At 41.0% G+C, this 16,011-nt stretch overlaps 1 protein-coding gene across 4 annotated transcripts in view; it reads right to left on the reverse strand.

Moving 5' to 3' along the window:
- LOC117390876 (G patch domain-containing protein 2-like) overlaps positions 1 to 13,952 on the reverse strand; it is a 95,950-nt gene extending 81,998 nt beyond the window's left edge. For 2 of the 4 annotated variants that reach the window (XM_055230972.1, XM_033988682.2), the window contains exons 1-9: positions 13,889 to 13,944; positions 12,725 to 13,369; positions 8,503 to 8,564; positions 7,872 to 8,024; positions 7,600 to 7,670; positions 7,456 to 7,520; positions 7,352 to 7,391; positions 7,180 to 7,271; positions 3,664 to 3,743 (exon numbers count right to left, since the gene is read on the reverse strand). In XM_055230972.1, coding sequence (XP_055086947.1) covers positions 3,664 to 3,743; positions 7,180 to 7,271; positions 7,352 to 7,391; positions 7,456 to 7,520; positions 7,600 to 7,670; positions 7,872 to 8,024; positions 8,503 to 8,564; positions 12,725 to 13,365 — 1,204 coding nt within the window. In that variant the 5' untranslated portion in view covers positions 13,366 to 13,369; positions 13,889 to 13,944. Of the gene's footprint in view, positions 1 to 3,663; positions 3,744 to 7,179; positions 7,272 to 7,351; positions 7,392 to 7,455; positions 7,521 to 7,599; positions 7,671 to 7,871; positions 8,025 to 8,502; positions 8,565 to 12,724; positions 13,370 to 13,888 lie in introns of all 4 variants that reach the window. The other 2 variants (XR_008649197.1, XM_033988683.2) reach the window with 2 other exon arrangements.
- Positions 13,953 to 16,011: the final 2,059 nt, after the last annotated feature.

Genomic DNA, 16,011 nt, shown 5'->3' on the forward strand with positions numbered 1-16,011 from the left:
GACACACACACACACACACACACACCATGGACATTTAAAACAGACCTCCCATCAAGATGGTTTGCAAACAAGCAAGTTATAAAAGCAACCAACAGACTTAAAATAATGAGGGAGAAAAAAAACAAGGAAACATTTTAGTAAAGCCTCAATGTTAAGGCCAGCCTTTAGTAGTAGCCATGGCTGTCGTCAAAGTTGAGCTGAGCGGCAGGCAGGTGCAGTTTTGTGGGGTTTTTGAAGGACACGGGCAGGGTGCAAAGTGGAGCTAGAGAGGGCGAAATAGTGCGGTGGGCTGCATTTCTGTCAGCAGAAGTGATGGCTGAGTGCTGGCGTTATTTGTCTTGTGCTGCCACGCGGACCTCGCACCAGCCTGGGCATTAATGAGAGGGGGTCGGACCGCCGGGCAGGAACATGGAGGGCCCAGCTGCAGGTGATCTGTCACAGAGGCGCTATGTAGGGGCACACATCGGGCACATGTGGACACTCCAAAAACACTTGTCCCATAAGGAAGCATAAGTAAAGCGCAAGGGTCTATTTAGCCAAAATGTGACTATAAGTATAGAAGAGATATGTCTTTACTGGCACTGTTTCCAGTCAGAGATAAAGATGAAGGGCATTAAAGAAGACAGTAGAGAAGGAGGGAAATGACAATAATTAATTAGCCTTTGCATGAGACCAGGCAAAACTATTAAAATCCAACAGGATAGTTAAACCTACAGATGTATATGACAAATAATTCACACTGGGGAGAATGGATTCTATTGATAATGATTTACCACCCTATGGGAATATTTCAAGAGTCCCCTCCATAATCTAATGCAAGTTATTGCTATAAGAAACAGCTAGTAACAAAGAGAGCTGGTGCTTAGAGCTGTACTGTCAGGCTGATGTTGGTGAGAAAAGAAGAAAATGGCCAATTTAAGGCTGAGAAATGGAGTGGTCATCTAATCCAAACAGATCCCTCGCTTGATAAGTTGTGTGTTGTACCTTCCACACTGCTGAGGAAGTGCTAAAAGGGTAAGGGAAGAAGACAATGCAACAGCTGGGTACCACCTCAGTAATTCCCCATGGAGCCCAGGAAGACACCTCCAGCCGCACACCATTTTCACTCCTGATTACAAAGTTTCAAATCAACTGCTAACAGACAGAACAATCTGCTTCTTTTGGTCAACTCACACAAGATTCAGCCTTCATGTTAAAAGAGCAAAACAACAAACAACAAGGCGCTAAATGCACTTTGCTTAAAATGCTCATGACAAAGTTTGATTCAGACTGTAAATATTTGAGAACTGACAAACTTTTGTGAGAGTGAACTGTGGGGGAATGAACATCTTTGTGGTCCTGGGGAAGACAACTGTGGGAAGTATAACCGGCAGTAGACTAGACCGCCATGGTTGCATTTATACAGAGCAATAACAAATGCGTGTATTGGTTACCATAGGATGTGAAGCTACACTAGAGATGAGATGGGAAAGAGGCTTTTGGCTGTTTTGCTTCACAGAAATGGAATGCACTTCAAAGAAAAGCAAAACTGGACACATTGGTGACATAGTCGCAATTTAATATTCTGATAACAAACTTTTATACACACACCTGCACCTGTTTTTTATGTTTTATATGGACTTATTTGTTTTGATTGTTTTTTTTTTCTGTTTGTATTGTATTTTAAACAGGGCGCCCATGAAAAAGAGAGCCCAAGTGTTCTCATTGGGTTGCCCTGTATAAATAAAGATAAATAAATGGTAAATCATAGTGGGTAGAAGGCAACAGACCCTAGAACCAATAAATGCTCAAGTTAAAAAAAATGATCTAAGCTGATTTGCGATGAGACTTAAACATGAAATATTACATGAAAGTGATTATTGTGAGTTTTAAGCCATGTTAAAATGTTACATCATCAAAAACATACCTGGAGTTGTGTTTTGTGTCAATCACACATGTTTAAGTAATCCTCTGTGATTAATCTCCAAAGCTCAAAATGCTCTGTTCCACCTTGTCATATAGTGGTAGTTTTAAAGTTAACAGCTACTTTTACCTTTAGTTCAGTAGAGATTGTCAATTCCATGCCTGAACTCATCCAAATGATTCTAGTGAAGGTGTATGGAGTTTAAAAACACAGTGGAGCACTTCCTGTATTACGACATGACATCACAAGGTGGAACAGAGCGTTTTCTTTTTCAGAAAATAACTCAGCCCAAATATGCAGGGTTTGTGTGTTAAACATATGCGAATGAAGCAAAAAACAACTACAGGTATATTTTTCAAACATTATAACATAGATCAGAAAATCCCATAATATGAGCCCTTTAATAAATATGTATTTTTAATTTGTTTTTTGTTTTTTTGATTATTTGTTCTTGACCCCTTGGGGCCAGTGTCTTTGTAGCCATGCTATTAGTCTACACACTATACTACTGGTGGCTTTCAGATGACATCATCACATTTCAATAATATTTAATACAGATGGTGGAGACAGGAAAAACATTAAGTTTATTGGTCTATTAGATAACAAAAATTATTAGGATATTTAATGGCAAATACTATGAAATCGATGCCCCCATCTAGGAATCTGAAACCTGCCAATATAGTAAAATTTTGATTTCATCTGTTGAATGGGTGCTACAGATACATATCTGTCTATGAACTGGTGATGAGGTTTTTGGTGTAAATCCAAGGCTCTGAATTCTTATATTCTCAATGTCTTTTTTGTCAAATACAAAACATATTTCCTGCAAATAGGAGTCTATAGAAGCAATGGCAATGCATGGGAGATGGCTGTTTAGTAGATGAGGGATGTCTCATGTGTAAATATGAGGGTCCTGAGGAGTGCATCCTTTTTTACTTTTATGGGACATGGTTTAGCACATATGAGGTGAAGGACAGAGCTACTGGCCATTCCATCACTCAGTGCAATAAACGCATGCAATCTGTTTACAAGTAAAGCTTTGGCCATTTTGAATTCCACCTCTTTTATTTAAATAAATTAAGGGCCTTGGTACAGTCTGCCATGCAACAATATTAATATACATCAAAGACCCATAACCCTCACTAAATCAGAGAACCACCCGCTTTTGTTATTTAAATGACAAATAGTACAAAGGGACAGAGCAGTGGAGGTGGACAAACCAATTCAAATTTCAATCCGGCAAAGACACAAAACACTGCACCTAAAGTCTAATGAAAAAAGACACTTGCACTGCTCTGAACAGCCACACCAACTGTTGCCTTCTGCCACTTTCAATTGGCCCCAGCCCACGTCACACTTAAGCACATGCAACTTCTACACACTGGAAACTACAGTCAAAGACTTGGATACTTGAGATGTTTAGTTATGCAAGTAGCGCCGCAAGATTAATCGCAATCTAATCAAAATTTGAATGGACGCAATTAGCAAATCACAATTTTTTACCTTTTTTTTTTTTTTTTTTTTACTTGTGTACAGTGTTTTAAGTACCATAATTTCCTCCACACACAACACAATATCCTGTCTTATTCTGTATAAAACTGATCATCTTAGTCGTTTAGATATGTATAAACATGTTCTGAAATGTGATTCTTTTTATTATTATTTTTTGTTAAAACATAAATTGTGAATCTGATCACAGTGCTTATCAGAAAAATAGTACTTACAATCGCTAACACTATATACAAACAAAATATAATAACCTGATATGATGGATGATGATTTGCTCCTCCTCCTTCTCATGTCTTCTGTACAAACTATTCTTGGGTGGATGTTAATCTGCCTAGGAAAGAAAATTATGGTGAGATGTATTTCATGATTCATTTTAAATGTATGTGAATTAAAAGTAAACTGTGGACCCGAACCAGCCTCTCAGTAAGATTATTTCAAAAGACAAGCCAACAAACAAATCAACAAATACAATACAACACATCTACACACATAACTAAACATGACATGACAATATGTGGGTTTATAATCAAAGTCTCCAGTAAACTTTAAATCTATATTATTCATCATTCAGTCTGCTGTACTATAGCCAAAAAATAACGTGATGTGAGTTAAAAGATAAGAATGGTAAACATGCCCTGAGCTGGATGACAGGTCAGAATTGGGTGGTGGAATTTGCTGTTTGACTGTGAGATTGTAGATTTGTTGACTTGGTATATGGTTAATTACTGGGCTTGCCACATAATACAAAAACTGGCACAAAGTAAAACACCTTCTCTGTATATAAATAAAAGCAACATCAGCAAGTAGTGCCACTTTTCTCAATCCCAGAGACATGACTGTTGTCAGTTGAGAGGACTTCAAGCTGTAAGAGTAATATGGCAAGTTTGTACAGCCAAATCCTACCTAATAATGGTGAAGTTCAACACTTGTGGATCATAAGTTTGGATGCTTTTTTCAGAAACAGTAACTCTCCATAGAGTTGTATAGACCCCTGCCCTCCATCTGGAATAATGACATCAACAAATTCTCGAACGTGAATGCAAGGAGTAAAATTGAGACGAGGAGTGTTTGTCATAAACCCAACGGCTCACGGAGGAGCTGAAGCATTAGAAAGTCCTTTGCCCTAACAGCCCCACGGTACAACCAGCCCCACACTACAGCCAGGTCTGTCTGAACCGGCTTTTACTGCAGCATGTTCTGTGACCTCAGCACCCATAAATCACCTGACGGGCGTATGGCAGTGCAGGGTGTCAAGATGAGGGCAGTCTGCGCTTTGAGCCAAGTCTCTATGCTGTATAATCAATAGATATAAAACTAAACTGCCTGTGCGTTATTCTCCCCATGCTACTCGACTCTAATAAAATCCTAGTAATGCATATTTCATTTACTTTTATACTTATTGATTAGCTGTAGTCCAGTTAGTAAATCACGCGCCTATCGATCCCTCAATCGTACCTCTGTCGGACAGCACATAACCAGCCATTTGCGCCCCTGATAAAGAGCTCAAGCATTCAACTCTCCACAGTAAATCTTTGCAAACTAACTTTTTAATTCTAAAATCAATGCCTGTTTAAATGTGGCATTATTTCACAAGGCACACCTGCGGTATTAAAAGTAATTCTCTGATGTATTTAGTCTTAATGTGTGACCAATCGTCCCTTCAGCTCTTCCCTAGGGAGCAAGGGAGAAATAGGGTCACCATCACAGGGACCACACATAGCATAAGAGTAATCGAAAATGAAAATAAATAAAATAAATCAACTAGCTTAATAAACAGAACTATAGACTTATTATACTCAACAGCTGGTAATACGTTTTACCTGGATTGGAGTAGATCTTGCAGGGTGCACTTTTAACAGCTGTTACTTCAAATCAATACAGTACAGGAATGCTGGTTATGTTGGTATAAAATAAGCAGTAAAACATGCAATTTGTAAAACGTGTAAGTAAAGAAAGTAGTCTTTTCTCCAGGATAGGTAGTGAGGCTTCTAAATGCCATATAGTCCCTCGAGGTGTAGGGTAAAAAACACTGACACAGGGTCAATTGTAATTTTAGCTGCCACATCCAAAAGCAAATATATCAATGAAAAATAATGAATCAAAAGAGGAGTTGGGAGGCACTGTTACAAAATAGCCATCTATTTTCATTAGGGTACATGGTACTGCAGGTGTGAGGAGGATCTCAAGATTAATAGAGGTATTCAAATGAATCAGAAAGGATTAGGCCCTCCAGGGAACACAATCAATGAATCTAAATCAATAATCAATAGGCCACTCACACCAATATACTAACTGCTGACTCCAAGATCTCACAATTAAAATGAAAACTGCAAAGGGAGTGGCCTCAGAGTGTGATTTATCTCTCAGCGCAAGTGTCATTTAGAAATAAATAAGTCAATAGATAAAAGCTGCTGCCGCCGGTCGGCACAGGTGGGAGGCAGTTATGCATTTTAACATAGTCGCTGGCTCCGAACATTACCCTCAAATCTGGCAAAGCAAAGTCCCTACTCACGCGCAGATACAAGGATAAACAGCACGCAGCCTTTATCACTTACCATCACATCTCTGATCGCGGCCGTCAACTGCTGCTAAACAGGAGATGACAGCTTTTATAAATACAGTATCATTTCAGGCGGGCTGCCCTACAAGATTAATGCTTACAAGTGCTCCAGTGAGAAAACACTTTTCTCTCAAGGGTGTAGGAACACACAGGAGAAGTCAGATGCACTTGGGCAAAGATTTATCCAGCAAGCTAAGAAATAAAATGGATTTGAGTGGTGGCTTTTGACTGTATTCTGCACCAAACACTCGGTAAATAAGTCAACTTTAGCTTGAGTGGAGGATGAGGACTGAGTAGCCATCTCACCGGAGACTGGATTTAAGCAGCTCAGGGGGAAAGAACTAGCTTGTGCCGTCGGGAGACATCAGAAGCCCCACTCGTCAGCCCCCGCCTCTCCCTCAATCATTTGGGAGTATGATTTATACTTTTTGAAGTGAAGGGTCTTGAATCCCACTATAAAGGAATTAAGAGGTCTCCCCTGAGTCCAGCATTCAAATGAGAGCATGGCAGGGATATGAGGGCTTTTTAATAGAGAGAAATTAGTATTCACAATGCCTCAAACTGAAATCTGAAGGAACCTTTCAGGTGGAGAAAAAAGGCCCAGTTTAGAAAAGAAAGCCCTAAGAAGTCAGGGGCTTTTCATAACAGTCGTGTATTTGCCCCTCATCAAGAGCGCTGGAGCACTTTGTGGAATAACCCAAGAGACATGATGGAGGGAGACGATAGAGAAAGAGAGTGTGAAACTAAATTAAGCATGCAATAAATACTGTAAAAAGGAAACAATAAAATGTGGAGTCCCACTGTCTTGGGGCAAAAGGGCTGTTTGGCTTCTCAGCGGTTCCCCATGCAGATCCAACAATTCCAGAGATGACTGCCAGCAATGCAACACTTTGACAAACGTCTTCTGAATAAACCTTTGTGTAGTCCCAAACATGGGGGAATGGAAAATCTGCATTACAACTATGTAAACATATACTCTTTCACTGTATCACAATAGTGACCTTGAAAACTCAACAGATAAGTTTTATGGCTGTTGTTATAAACCCACCATCTATTCCAAACTGCAATACTAAAAGTATTGTCGACTATCTTTTCCTTAAAGTGAGTTGATAATAGATTTATTCATCAATACATCAACCTTCTGAAGACTGAATGGGGTTTCTAATAGGCCCTTGATAGACATTTGGTTGAACATGGCATGAACTACCTGTTAGAGCGAATGGAGGAGGAACATCTGAGATGGGGGCTCTCCGACACCATGTCAATAGGACGCACAGGTGATGGGCACAGTGTGTTCAACTGAAATCAATAACATTCACATTTTCAGAATTGTCAAAGACAATTTTATGTGCAAATTGTAAAGAATTGCTATACCACACCTGACTTTGTTCTTGACTGCCAAATGAGGACAACCAAAAACTGAAATAAAAAAGAATTTTTGTACCACAGTTTATTTCATTATAACCTTTTTATTGTAACTTACCCTCTCTGATAGCGGTCTTCAGGTAAGTGTCTCAGTCTTCTCACAAACACGGGTATTCGCCCTGCCTAAAATATATATATTAAAAAGTAAACACATTATAATTTCTGCAGTTGTGTGTTTGAAGAAGCAGATAGTGACCATAACCTTGGTTGGAATCCGTCTTCTTTCCTTTCGGATGGAGCAGGCAGCAGTGCCAGCCAGACGGGAACAATACCCTACAAGTCAATATTTACATTCATTATCCATTATACGTCATCAGTGGAGATTTTGTTTACGTGGTGCTTTACATAACACATAGTTCTATTCAACAAATAGTAATTTGTTACATTGTTAAATTGTACAAGTCAGAAAAGTCAAGCCTCAACTCCAATAACACTTTTAGAAGAAAACAACAAGCTCTTATAAAATGTAGGTACCTCGAGAAGGCCGTGCTGGCTGCAGGAAAGTGGCTGAGGAGCATTTATCCAGGGACTGCTGGCTATCTGAGTCCCAGTTGGATCGAAGACTGGTTACACTTGTCCTGACTCCACAGTCCCCCTCAACAAACCAGTCACTTTGTTCATCATCACCTAAACAAAACACACCCTGGTCAAAAAAAGCCATAAATATACCAACTGACTGGCCATAGTAATGTCAGTCAGTAGGCAACCACAGGAACCATAGCTCTCAGAGTCAAGGTGTAGTGACAACTGTTAAATCAGAGTGGGCCTTGCCTCCCCACGGCTAACGAGGATAGCAAAGGCTTCAGTGCTCATTAACATGACATGACAACATCTTACTAGAGCCGCTTAGGCACCCAGCTCCCAGGCACTATATCCAAACTTCAAGCATACCCTTGCATTCTCCCTGGAGTGGAGCTATTGTGGTAATAGTTATGTTTCACCATTTTATAACCAGACATTACTACCAAGTGTGTGTGTGTGTGTGTGTGTGGGGGGGGGGGGGGGGGGGGGGGGGGGACAACTGTCTTTTATTTTTACTACATGTCAATTTAATTTAGTTGTGTGCATGTTTAGTCATGTGCAAGTGAAGGTACTGGAGGTTTACCTTGCCTCCCTTCATCATTAGTGAAAAGCCCAGGATCACTGCTGCAGGTACTGCTGGTCTCTCTGCAAAAGGAGAAAAATATAATGTAAACTGTTGCTAGGGATGGTATAAGACACATCCATGCCTTCGACTTAGATTTGTAATTTTGAAGATGTAATACTCTTAAGACAGACTGGGTCAGAAAATGTAACATACGTAATGTCAATATTTAACATATTTAATGATAGATACAATGAAGTCGTCTGGAGCTGGAGGTCACTATAAATAAAAATAACGTAAAAGACAAGAGCGTGTGGTGTGCTCCCCTGTTGCACTACCAAACACAAAGGCATGAGGAGCAGGTCTGAGTGACATGCACAATCTAATTGAATATCCTCCGCTGTCAGCTCCAATCTAATCGGGCCTGTGTTGTGGAGGATGACAGAAGAGCCAAGTGCATTCCCCAGGCCCCCCGCCCTCTGGGTGAGCCCTATTCTGGGGGGCCTCTGCTACACTACAGCTGGCTAACATCTGCTGTGGCTGCGACGGCTGGGCCGGTCCCTCTGCTGCACTCTTCACCCTGGGGCAAACCCTGCTACGCTGCCGGGTCTCTGTCTTTCTCACACCTCAGCTATCAGGCGCTGTGACCTCTGCACACTTCAAGGTCACTGGGAGGAGGACGGAAGCCGAGATGAAACTTCTAGTTTTGTCATAGGCATATTTTTCATATCATATCATTAATATAAACAATTTCACTTTACATGCTTTACAAAGCAGTCTCTAAATCCACTCCTTCATCCTGTAGGGAGGGTGGCTTTTGATTGACTTGCATTTTGTGCTTGGTTCGCCATCGTTGACCTTGCTAAAGGGGCAGGCTCCAGGGTCAGATATGCGCTGATACCATGTTTTGCCATATTGAAAAGGCATGTCAGTGACAGCAACATCAGAAAAATGTCCGTCCTGCTTGCGACATTGCTGGGACATATGGTTTGGCAACATTGGCCCTCACATCCACAGAAGCAGATGTGAGCGAGTGTGGAATCTCTGGGGAATAGGGAACAGTTCTGGCTGAGTATGGCAGCTCCTCCATGCCTTCACAGCCCCCTCCTTAGGCTTGTTCCTCAGGGCTGTGCCAGCCTACTGGACACTCCAACATTCTTTGAATTAAATATGCACTAATATAAATACAATATTTGAAAATACAAATGATGTTTTTGAGAAAAAGAAAAAAGAAAGAAATAGAAGACGTATAAACAATTAAACAACTGAGCCTCCCATTAAGTATTTATTTGCTTTAAAAAGGCGTAATGTGATGTCCCTTGGAGCAGCATTGGGCTGATGTGAGACTGTTTCCATTAAGTACTGCCTAATTAATAGCATGAATAATTAAGAAACACATTTTTCTTTCATCCAAAAACAACGCTTCTTTTTCACCAGTGACCTTTGAAGAAAAAGAAGTCGACAAACATAATATACAAACCAATGCCATGAGCACTTGGTTCAAGTCCAAAGTGTAACCAAGTGCAAGAGATATAAGGGACCACACTGAACACACATTCCCAGCTGATGAACTCTAAACACATCCTAATTAGACAACATACAATGTGTCCGTGATAAAACAAAGCCAAGGGCAAAATGAAAAGTGCATTGCTGTGTTTTGGGGCTGAACCCAGCTCCCCATGTGGCCCTAGTGCTTCAATACATGCCAAAGAGGTGAAGCAAAACACAGTATCCAGATGAGCAAGTAATCATTAGGATATAATCCTGGACTCCTGGGAGAAGCACAGGCAGTTTGCTCAAAGATTACAGGCTCGCCATCATTTATTGAGCTCAAGCTCATTCTGCAGAGAAAAAAGCTGAAGCTGTGACAGAGGGGGGCAAAGTGCTGATAACAATGGCTTCTGCAGCTTCTTCAAACAAGGCGTCCCAGCCCAAACCCATGCCCTTTTCCATGGTGTCTGATTATAAGGTTATCCCTCCCTCCCTGAGCTGCTGTAATTGGATTAGTCTCAGAGATTTATGAAAATTAACTTTGGCAAATCGGTTTCTTAAAAACTCCTAATAGAGTTCTCATGTTGTAAACTACAACAGGATGCAGCAGTGAAAAGCTGTGACAATGACTTTGTGTGATAAGAAGTGAGCATGAGCAGCAGGGGTCCACAGTAGAGCAGGGGACAGTTGTACCCACAGGTGAGGGCTGATGCAGGGCCAGCCTGAGAGCCAGGTGGCCCCACTGCCAGCAGGCTGAACCCAGTCTAATGAAGGATGTGGACCCCAACTGGAGACGCCAACATCTGCTCCTCCACAATGAGGCAGCTGAAGGCAAGCCTGGGCCAGTGTGTGCAGACGACAAGTGACCTTGAGGAAAGACCAGACACTCCGTATGAAAAAGGTTAATAGAATGGATGGCAACCAAACAAATCCACTCTGTTTAAAAGACATTTCAGCAAAGGCATCTGTGTCTGACAGTAAATGGCCCATGCACGCTCAGGGTATAAATATCGCTGTTGTACCACTGTCAACCCCTCATCGACGCTGCCATTTTGTCATATTGCACACCAGGGCCTGGACTTAACCATTAGATTGTTGGGCCCTCAGTACAGTGTGGCAGTATACTGAGCAGCAATCAAGAGTGTTGGCATTGTGTAAGTGAGATATGATTGACAGTGTGCCATGGTGTTCCCATTTATTTCTGCTCTGGAGCTGTTTTCTGTCACAACAGCTATTGATTTTTCCATAAAGTAAGAAAACAAGTGCCGTTAAGGGGCTAGGGAGGTCAGCACAAATTAAACGTCAAGATGTAAAGCTTTCAGTCCAAGCCATTTCTAGCTATCAAAAATAATCTACTTACATTTGTTACACTTGACACATAATGGTTGACTACAGACAGAGGAAAAAGTGTGAGGCTAATAGTGATCTCACTTAAGTCAGACTACAGATAAATATTAAACTGAATACATTAAAAATATGAAGGTATATTTGTTGTTAATGCATGCCTATTGATACTTGCAGCTGATGTCATCAACATTCTGTGGGGGTCTGATGCTAACAGTAGGCTCTGCACTGTCTGAGGCTTTGTTAGACTTTGAGCTGAACTTTGCTTTAACACAATCAGAGCAGAAAAAAACTTACTTACTTGGAACTACAACAGGTGAGATGATTTTTCCAAGTCCCTCTTAAATAACATTACAGTCACAAGTTAGTTCACCTTAGCCAAACATTTTTCAGTTAGTCACTCTCACCTTTTTGTTGAAAACCAAACACCTCAACAGAACTATGAATGCTCTTATTGATCACAGGTTCCTTAAAATGTGTTGCTTAAATCAATTTTGTATTTTTTATGTATCTTAAACCTTTTTTGGCTGTGTTTACAAATGTGTGCATTTTGTCACATGGTAGCCGCACACATACCTGCAGAACATCCCCAGCGTCAACGCAAAGTATCAATATCACTTCTTAAAGGTACTTGACTTTTGTCTTTCTCCAGTTGACACTATAATGTTCTCACTATAATTGTGTATCCACTCCATAATGTCCCTCTCCATTGCTGGTTGCAAATCCATTTACTTAAGTAAAATAAAATGCACATGAGACAGTGTGCATAGGGACACTGGGACATTCTCAGCTTTAATTACTGGCCCAAGACTGGAGTTTATTTCAAAACAAATCAATACAGCACCAGGTCACTTATTTACTTGTGACACTATTTCTTGAAAAGCCATAATGAGCTGGCACGTGCCTGCAGGCATAACTATCAAAGATCCCTCCCCAGTGATTATTGCTGCTACAGGAGACGAGGCCGAGGAGAGTCTATCATTCATTTTTAATGTCAACTCAGTACGTTAAAGTGGAGCGCCATGATTGTGATCCTTTTTCAGTTTAGTTGAGGACACGTTGAATATTGACAACTGGAGAGATGAACACAGGCATATAGATCATCTTAAATGTCGTGCTGTTTAATTGCTTCTGTCTGAAAGTAGTTAGGCCCATGACTTTTATGTTACGGGTTTAACTGCTTTTGTCCATCCATTTAAAGGGTAAAAAGGGCTGTCAGAATTTTGAGCACATCTTTCACAATAGATTTAATCCTGACTTTTTAAAACAATGGCATAGTTAACATTTGGCTTGTGGCAAACTAAATTAAATGTGAGTTTCTAAGATATGCTAAGCAAAAAGAAATTAAAGTGACTCTATATTCCCAAACTCCAGGATCTGACCTATTTTGTGCACATACTAAACATACCCATCTGACATCTTCTCCTCTGCTCCATCCTGGTGCTCACTGGCCCGTGAGAGTTTCCTCTTCCAGTGCTCCTGTCCCATGAGCCGGGCTCCTTCGGTTGGTTGCTCTGCCCTCACCCAGCCACCAGACCTGTTCTTTGATCGTGACAGATGCTGCATCCTGGGTGCCGGTCTTTGGTCCACAGTAGGACCCCTCAGCTTGGGCTGCGTTCGGGGAATGACATCAGAGGTCATGCGTTTAACCTTCCTCTTCCTCCTGAGTGGTCGTCCCGGTGAATTCTCAGTGTAAGAATCATAGTGTGGCCATGTGGACGGTCTACTTCTAAGGGGCCGTCTCCTCATCCGTTGCCATCGGCTGCTTGTGTTCCGTTCATCCGAGTCACTGCAGTTGGCCACAGAGGCTGTGGCTAGGCTCCTTCTGTAGCCTCTGGAGGCTTCGTCCATACTGGACTCAGAGGCCTCGAGCCAGTAATGGTAGAGAGAGGAGTCCCGGTGCCTGCGCTGTGCTCTACGCCGCCGCACCTGCCTGCGCTGCTGCTGCAGTGGATTGAGCACCATCTCCTCCCACAGCTCGCCCAGTTTACTCTGCTCTGAGGACTGCTCCAGAGCCAAAACCAGGTCCTGCACCAGCTCATCCATCATGGTGCTACACAAAACAACACTACTGTCAGTGTTTACATTAAGAAGTATTTCAGCATACAACACTGTGTTTACATAGAAAAATGTAAGATATAATTAATTTGCAGATATTTCTTTTCTAATCATCAACGGATTACAGGGGGTCTAAATAGTGCAAAAAGCCAACAGTTACGAATCAGCTACTAAGATTAGGTTATAACGTAGTATGTAATGTCATTTTTATCTAGGAGCTCACAGCAGCTACCTATAAGAAGCTGTATTAAATAGTCTCTGTTTGCGACTAAAGAGACTAGAGCTAGAAATGTTGCATGGTCTATATTCAAGGCACTGCTGCAAGCCCTCGATCACAGCGGTGAAAATGAGCCGCATGCTCTGTGCATTCTGTTACATAACATCAAACACGTGAGAACGTAACAAGGGCGGATCGACTGAATCCTGAATACACCTAACGCGTATATTCTTATATTTTTTTGTATTAAATACTGACAAACCGGCACTCCGATCACAGCGTTAAGCAAACACTCACCCACCGTTCTGTCTTGTTTTGTTTTCACCAAAGCTGACACAGGACACGCACTTCCGCCTTGCTTCAGCCAATCCGGTGTCTCCTTTTGTCGATGACGCATTTGTAAAAAAGTGCGCGCCTCTGATAAGGCAATAAAGGTGTAAAGTAAATACTACATTCATTAATCTCCTTATAATCCTAGCCAAATGTAATATTCACAAATCTAAATTCCTCAGTAGATAACCTTTAATTTTCCATTTCCTATAACAATATAAATACAAAGCAATAACAAAACAAAGAGCTGTTTGAATCACTGACCTCCCCTCGTGTCTTATTATTTCTTCTATATCTCCTAAGTTATAGTATGGAACTTTCTGGAGGTTGAAAGTCAACAGTATGATTCCATGGAAATAGAAAGTTAAAACCATACTTTGGGAACATTCTCCATGAATAAGTTTTTTGTCATACTTTGGAGGATTATAGCCAAAGGAAACACATTTCCATGGAAACAACCAGGACGGACCCCTCCTCCAGGTCAAATAAGGGTCAGGTGTGTGAAGATGCAAGCTTGCTTGCTTTCTATGGTTTTCAGTGCAATAAAAACATCCATTATATATATATATATATATATATATAGATAGATAGATAGATAGATAGATAGATAGATAGATAGATAGATAGATAGATAGATAGATAGATAGATAGATATAGATATATAGCTATTCTCAGAACAACACAACCTGTGCTTGACTTGTATCTTTTCCTACATCTGTTTAATCTCAGTTAACTGCTGCTTAAGTGTTGTTGTGTAGGCTATTTAAACTCATTTATGGCTTCTTTCATGTGCCTAAAGAAGTCAGTTCAAATAATAAAAAGAAAAGTCTGTGAAAGCGAGTATAAATGCCATATAATCTTTCATCTTTCTCTTAATAACTGCAAGTTTCCCCCTGGGCCCAGGGGAGAAGGCCTCTCTGTGCCGCTGCCACCTTATCTGAGGAGTCCACATGTGAGTGTGCACATCAGCGGCTCCCAGCGCAGCCCCCAGCCTGCTCTCACTGCGGCCTGTGGGGACGCAGCGCTCCTGGGCTTACTATTGTTCTGGCCTGGGAGGCTGTCCGGAGAGAGCCCCACAAGCTTGAGAGCAGAAAAACTTTAGCCACTGCTTCATTAAGAGCCTGCCTTTTACAAGCAAACATATCAAAAATGGCCCCCTTTCAGAGACAGTAATTAGCAATTTAGAAGCCTTGGCCCCTCAGGATATATACTTTCAATTTAGTCAGCAGCTTTAGTTTCTGAGGCACTTAATATTCATTGTTTCTTCCTTCTTCCCAATTTCTCAACGTACATTGTCTGGTCTTTCACTGGCGATAAAAGTGTTTTATCTTTTCCTGTAATTCTTCTTTTCAAAGAAACCCCCAGCAAGAGAAGTCAATTTTTTTTAATAAATAATTTTCTATGGGATTTGGAAAGAGTGAAATTAATATGATAGCAAAGGCCTTTCAGGAAGTGCTAAGCTGCATAACATATTGAGCCTTTGCCCGGTTGATAAAGCCTGTCTGTAAATAGTCTAAAAAGAACAGTATGGAGTGTAATTATGATACGGTATGGATAATTAGAAATAAGTTAAGATAATATCAAATAAAAGCAGTGAATAAAACGTTTTAGTTTTGGACTGATGTGAAGTGTTTTCCAAACTACTTTATAAGCTCAGGCACATATACCTCAAGGGGCCAAGAGTGACACTTATCTCTGCAACTGTGGAGCCATTGTCTCTAAATGAATCCACTCCTATTCATTTCCAATCAGCATTGTGTAATAGAAATAATTGATTTTCGCTTCCTCCCACACCAATGGAAAAAGTGTGATTAAACATTTTGTCAGTAAATCTGAATTCTAAGATCCCATCAACACTTGAGAAAAAAAGTAACTCATTAAAGTGAAAAAGAAAAGGCTACGATGGGAAAGTGGCTGGGAATGGAATAATGAATGGAGTCCGAGTGAGCTATCTTTCCCAGGCAGAGCGCCACTAGGGATGCAAACTCTCCGCCACCAGAAATGAGCTACCTATCTGTGAAAGAGTGACTGCTCCATCCTATTTGATTTGGCTCCACTATCATCTCTTAAGAAGATGTCAGCCTTGCTTC

This window comes from Periophthalmus magnuspinnatus, chromosome 22, assembly GCF_009829125.3.
Source record: "Periophthalmus magnuspinnatus isolate fPerMag1 chromosome 22, fPerMag1.2.pri, whole genome shotgun sequence".
NCBI lineage: Eukaryota > Metazoa > Chordata > Actinopteri > Gobiiformes > Gobiidae > Periophthalmus > Periophthalmus magnuspinnatus.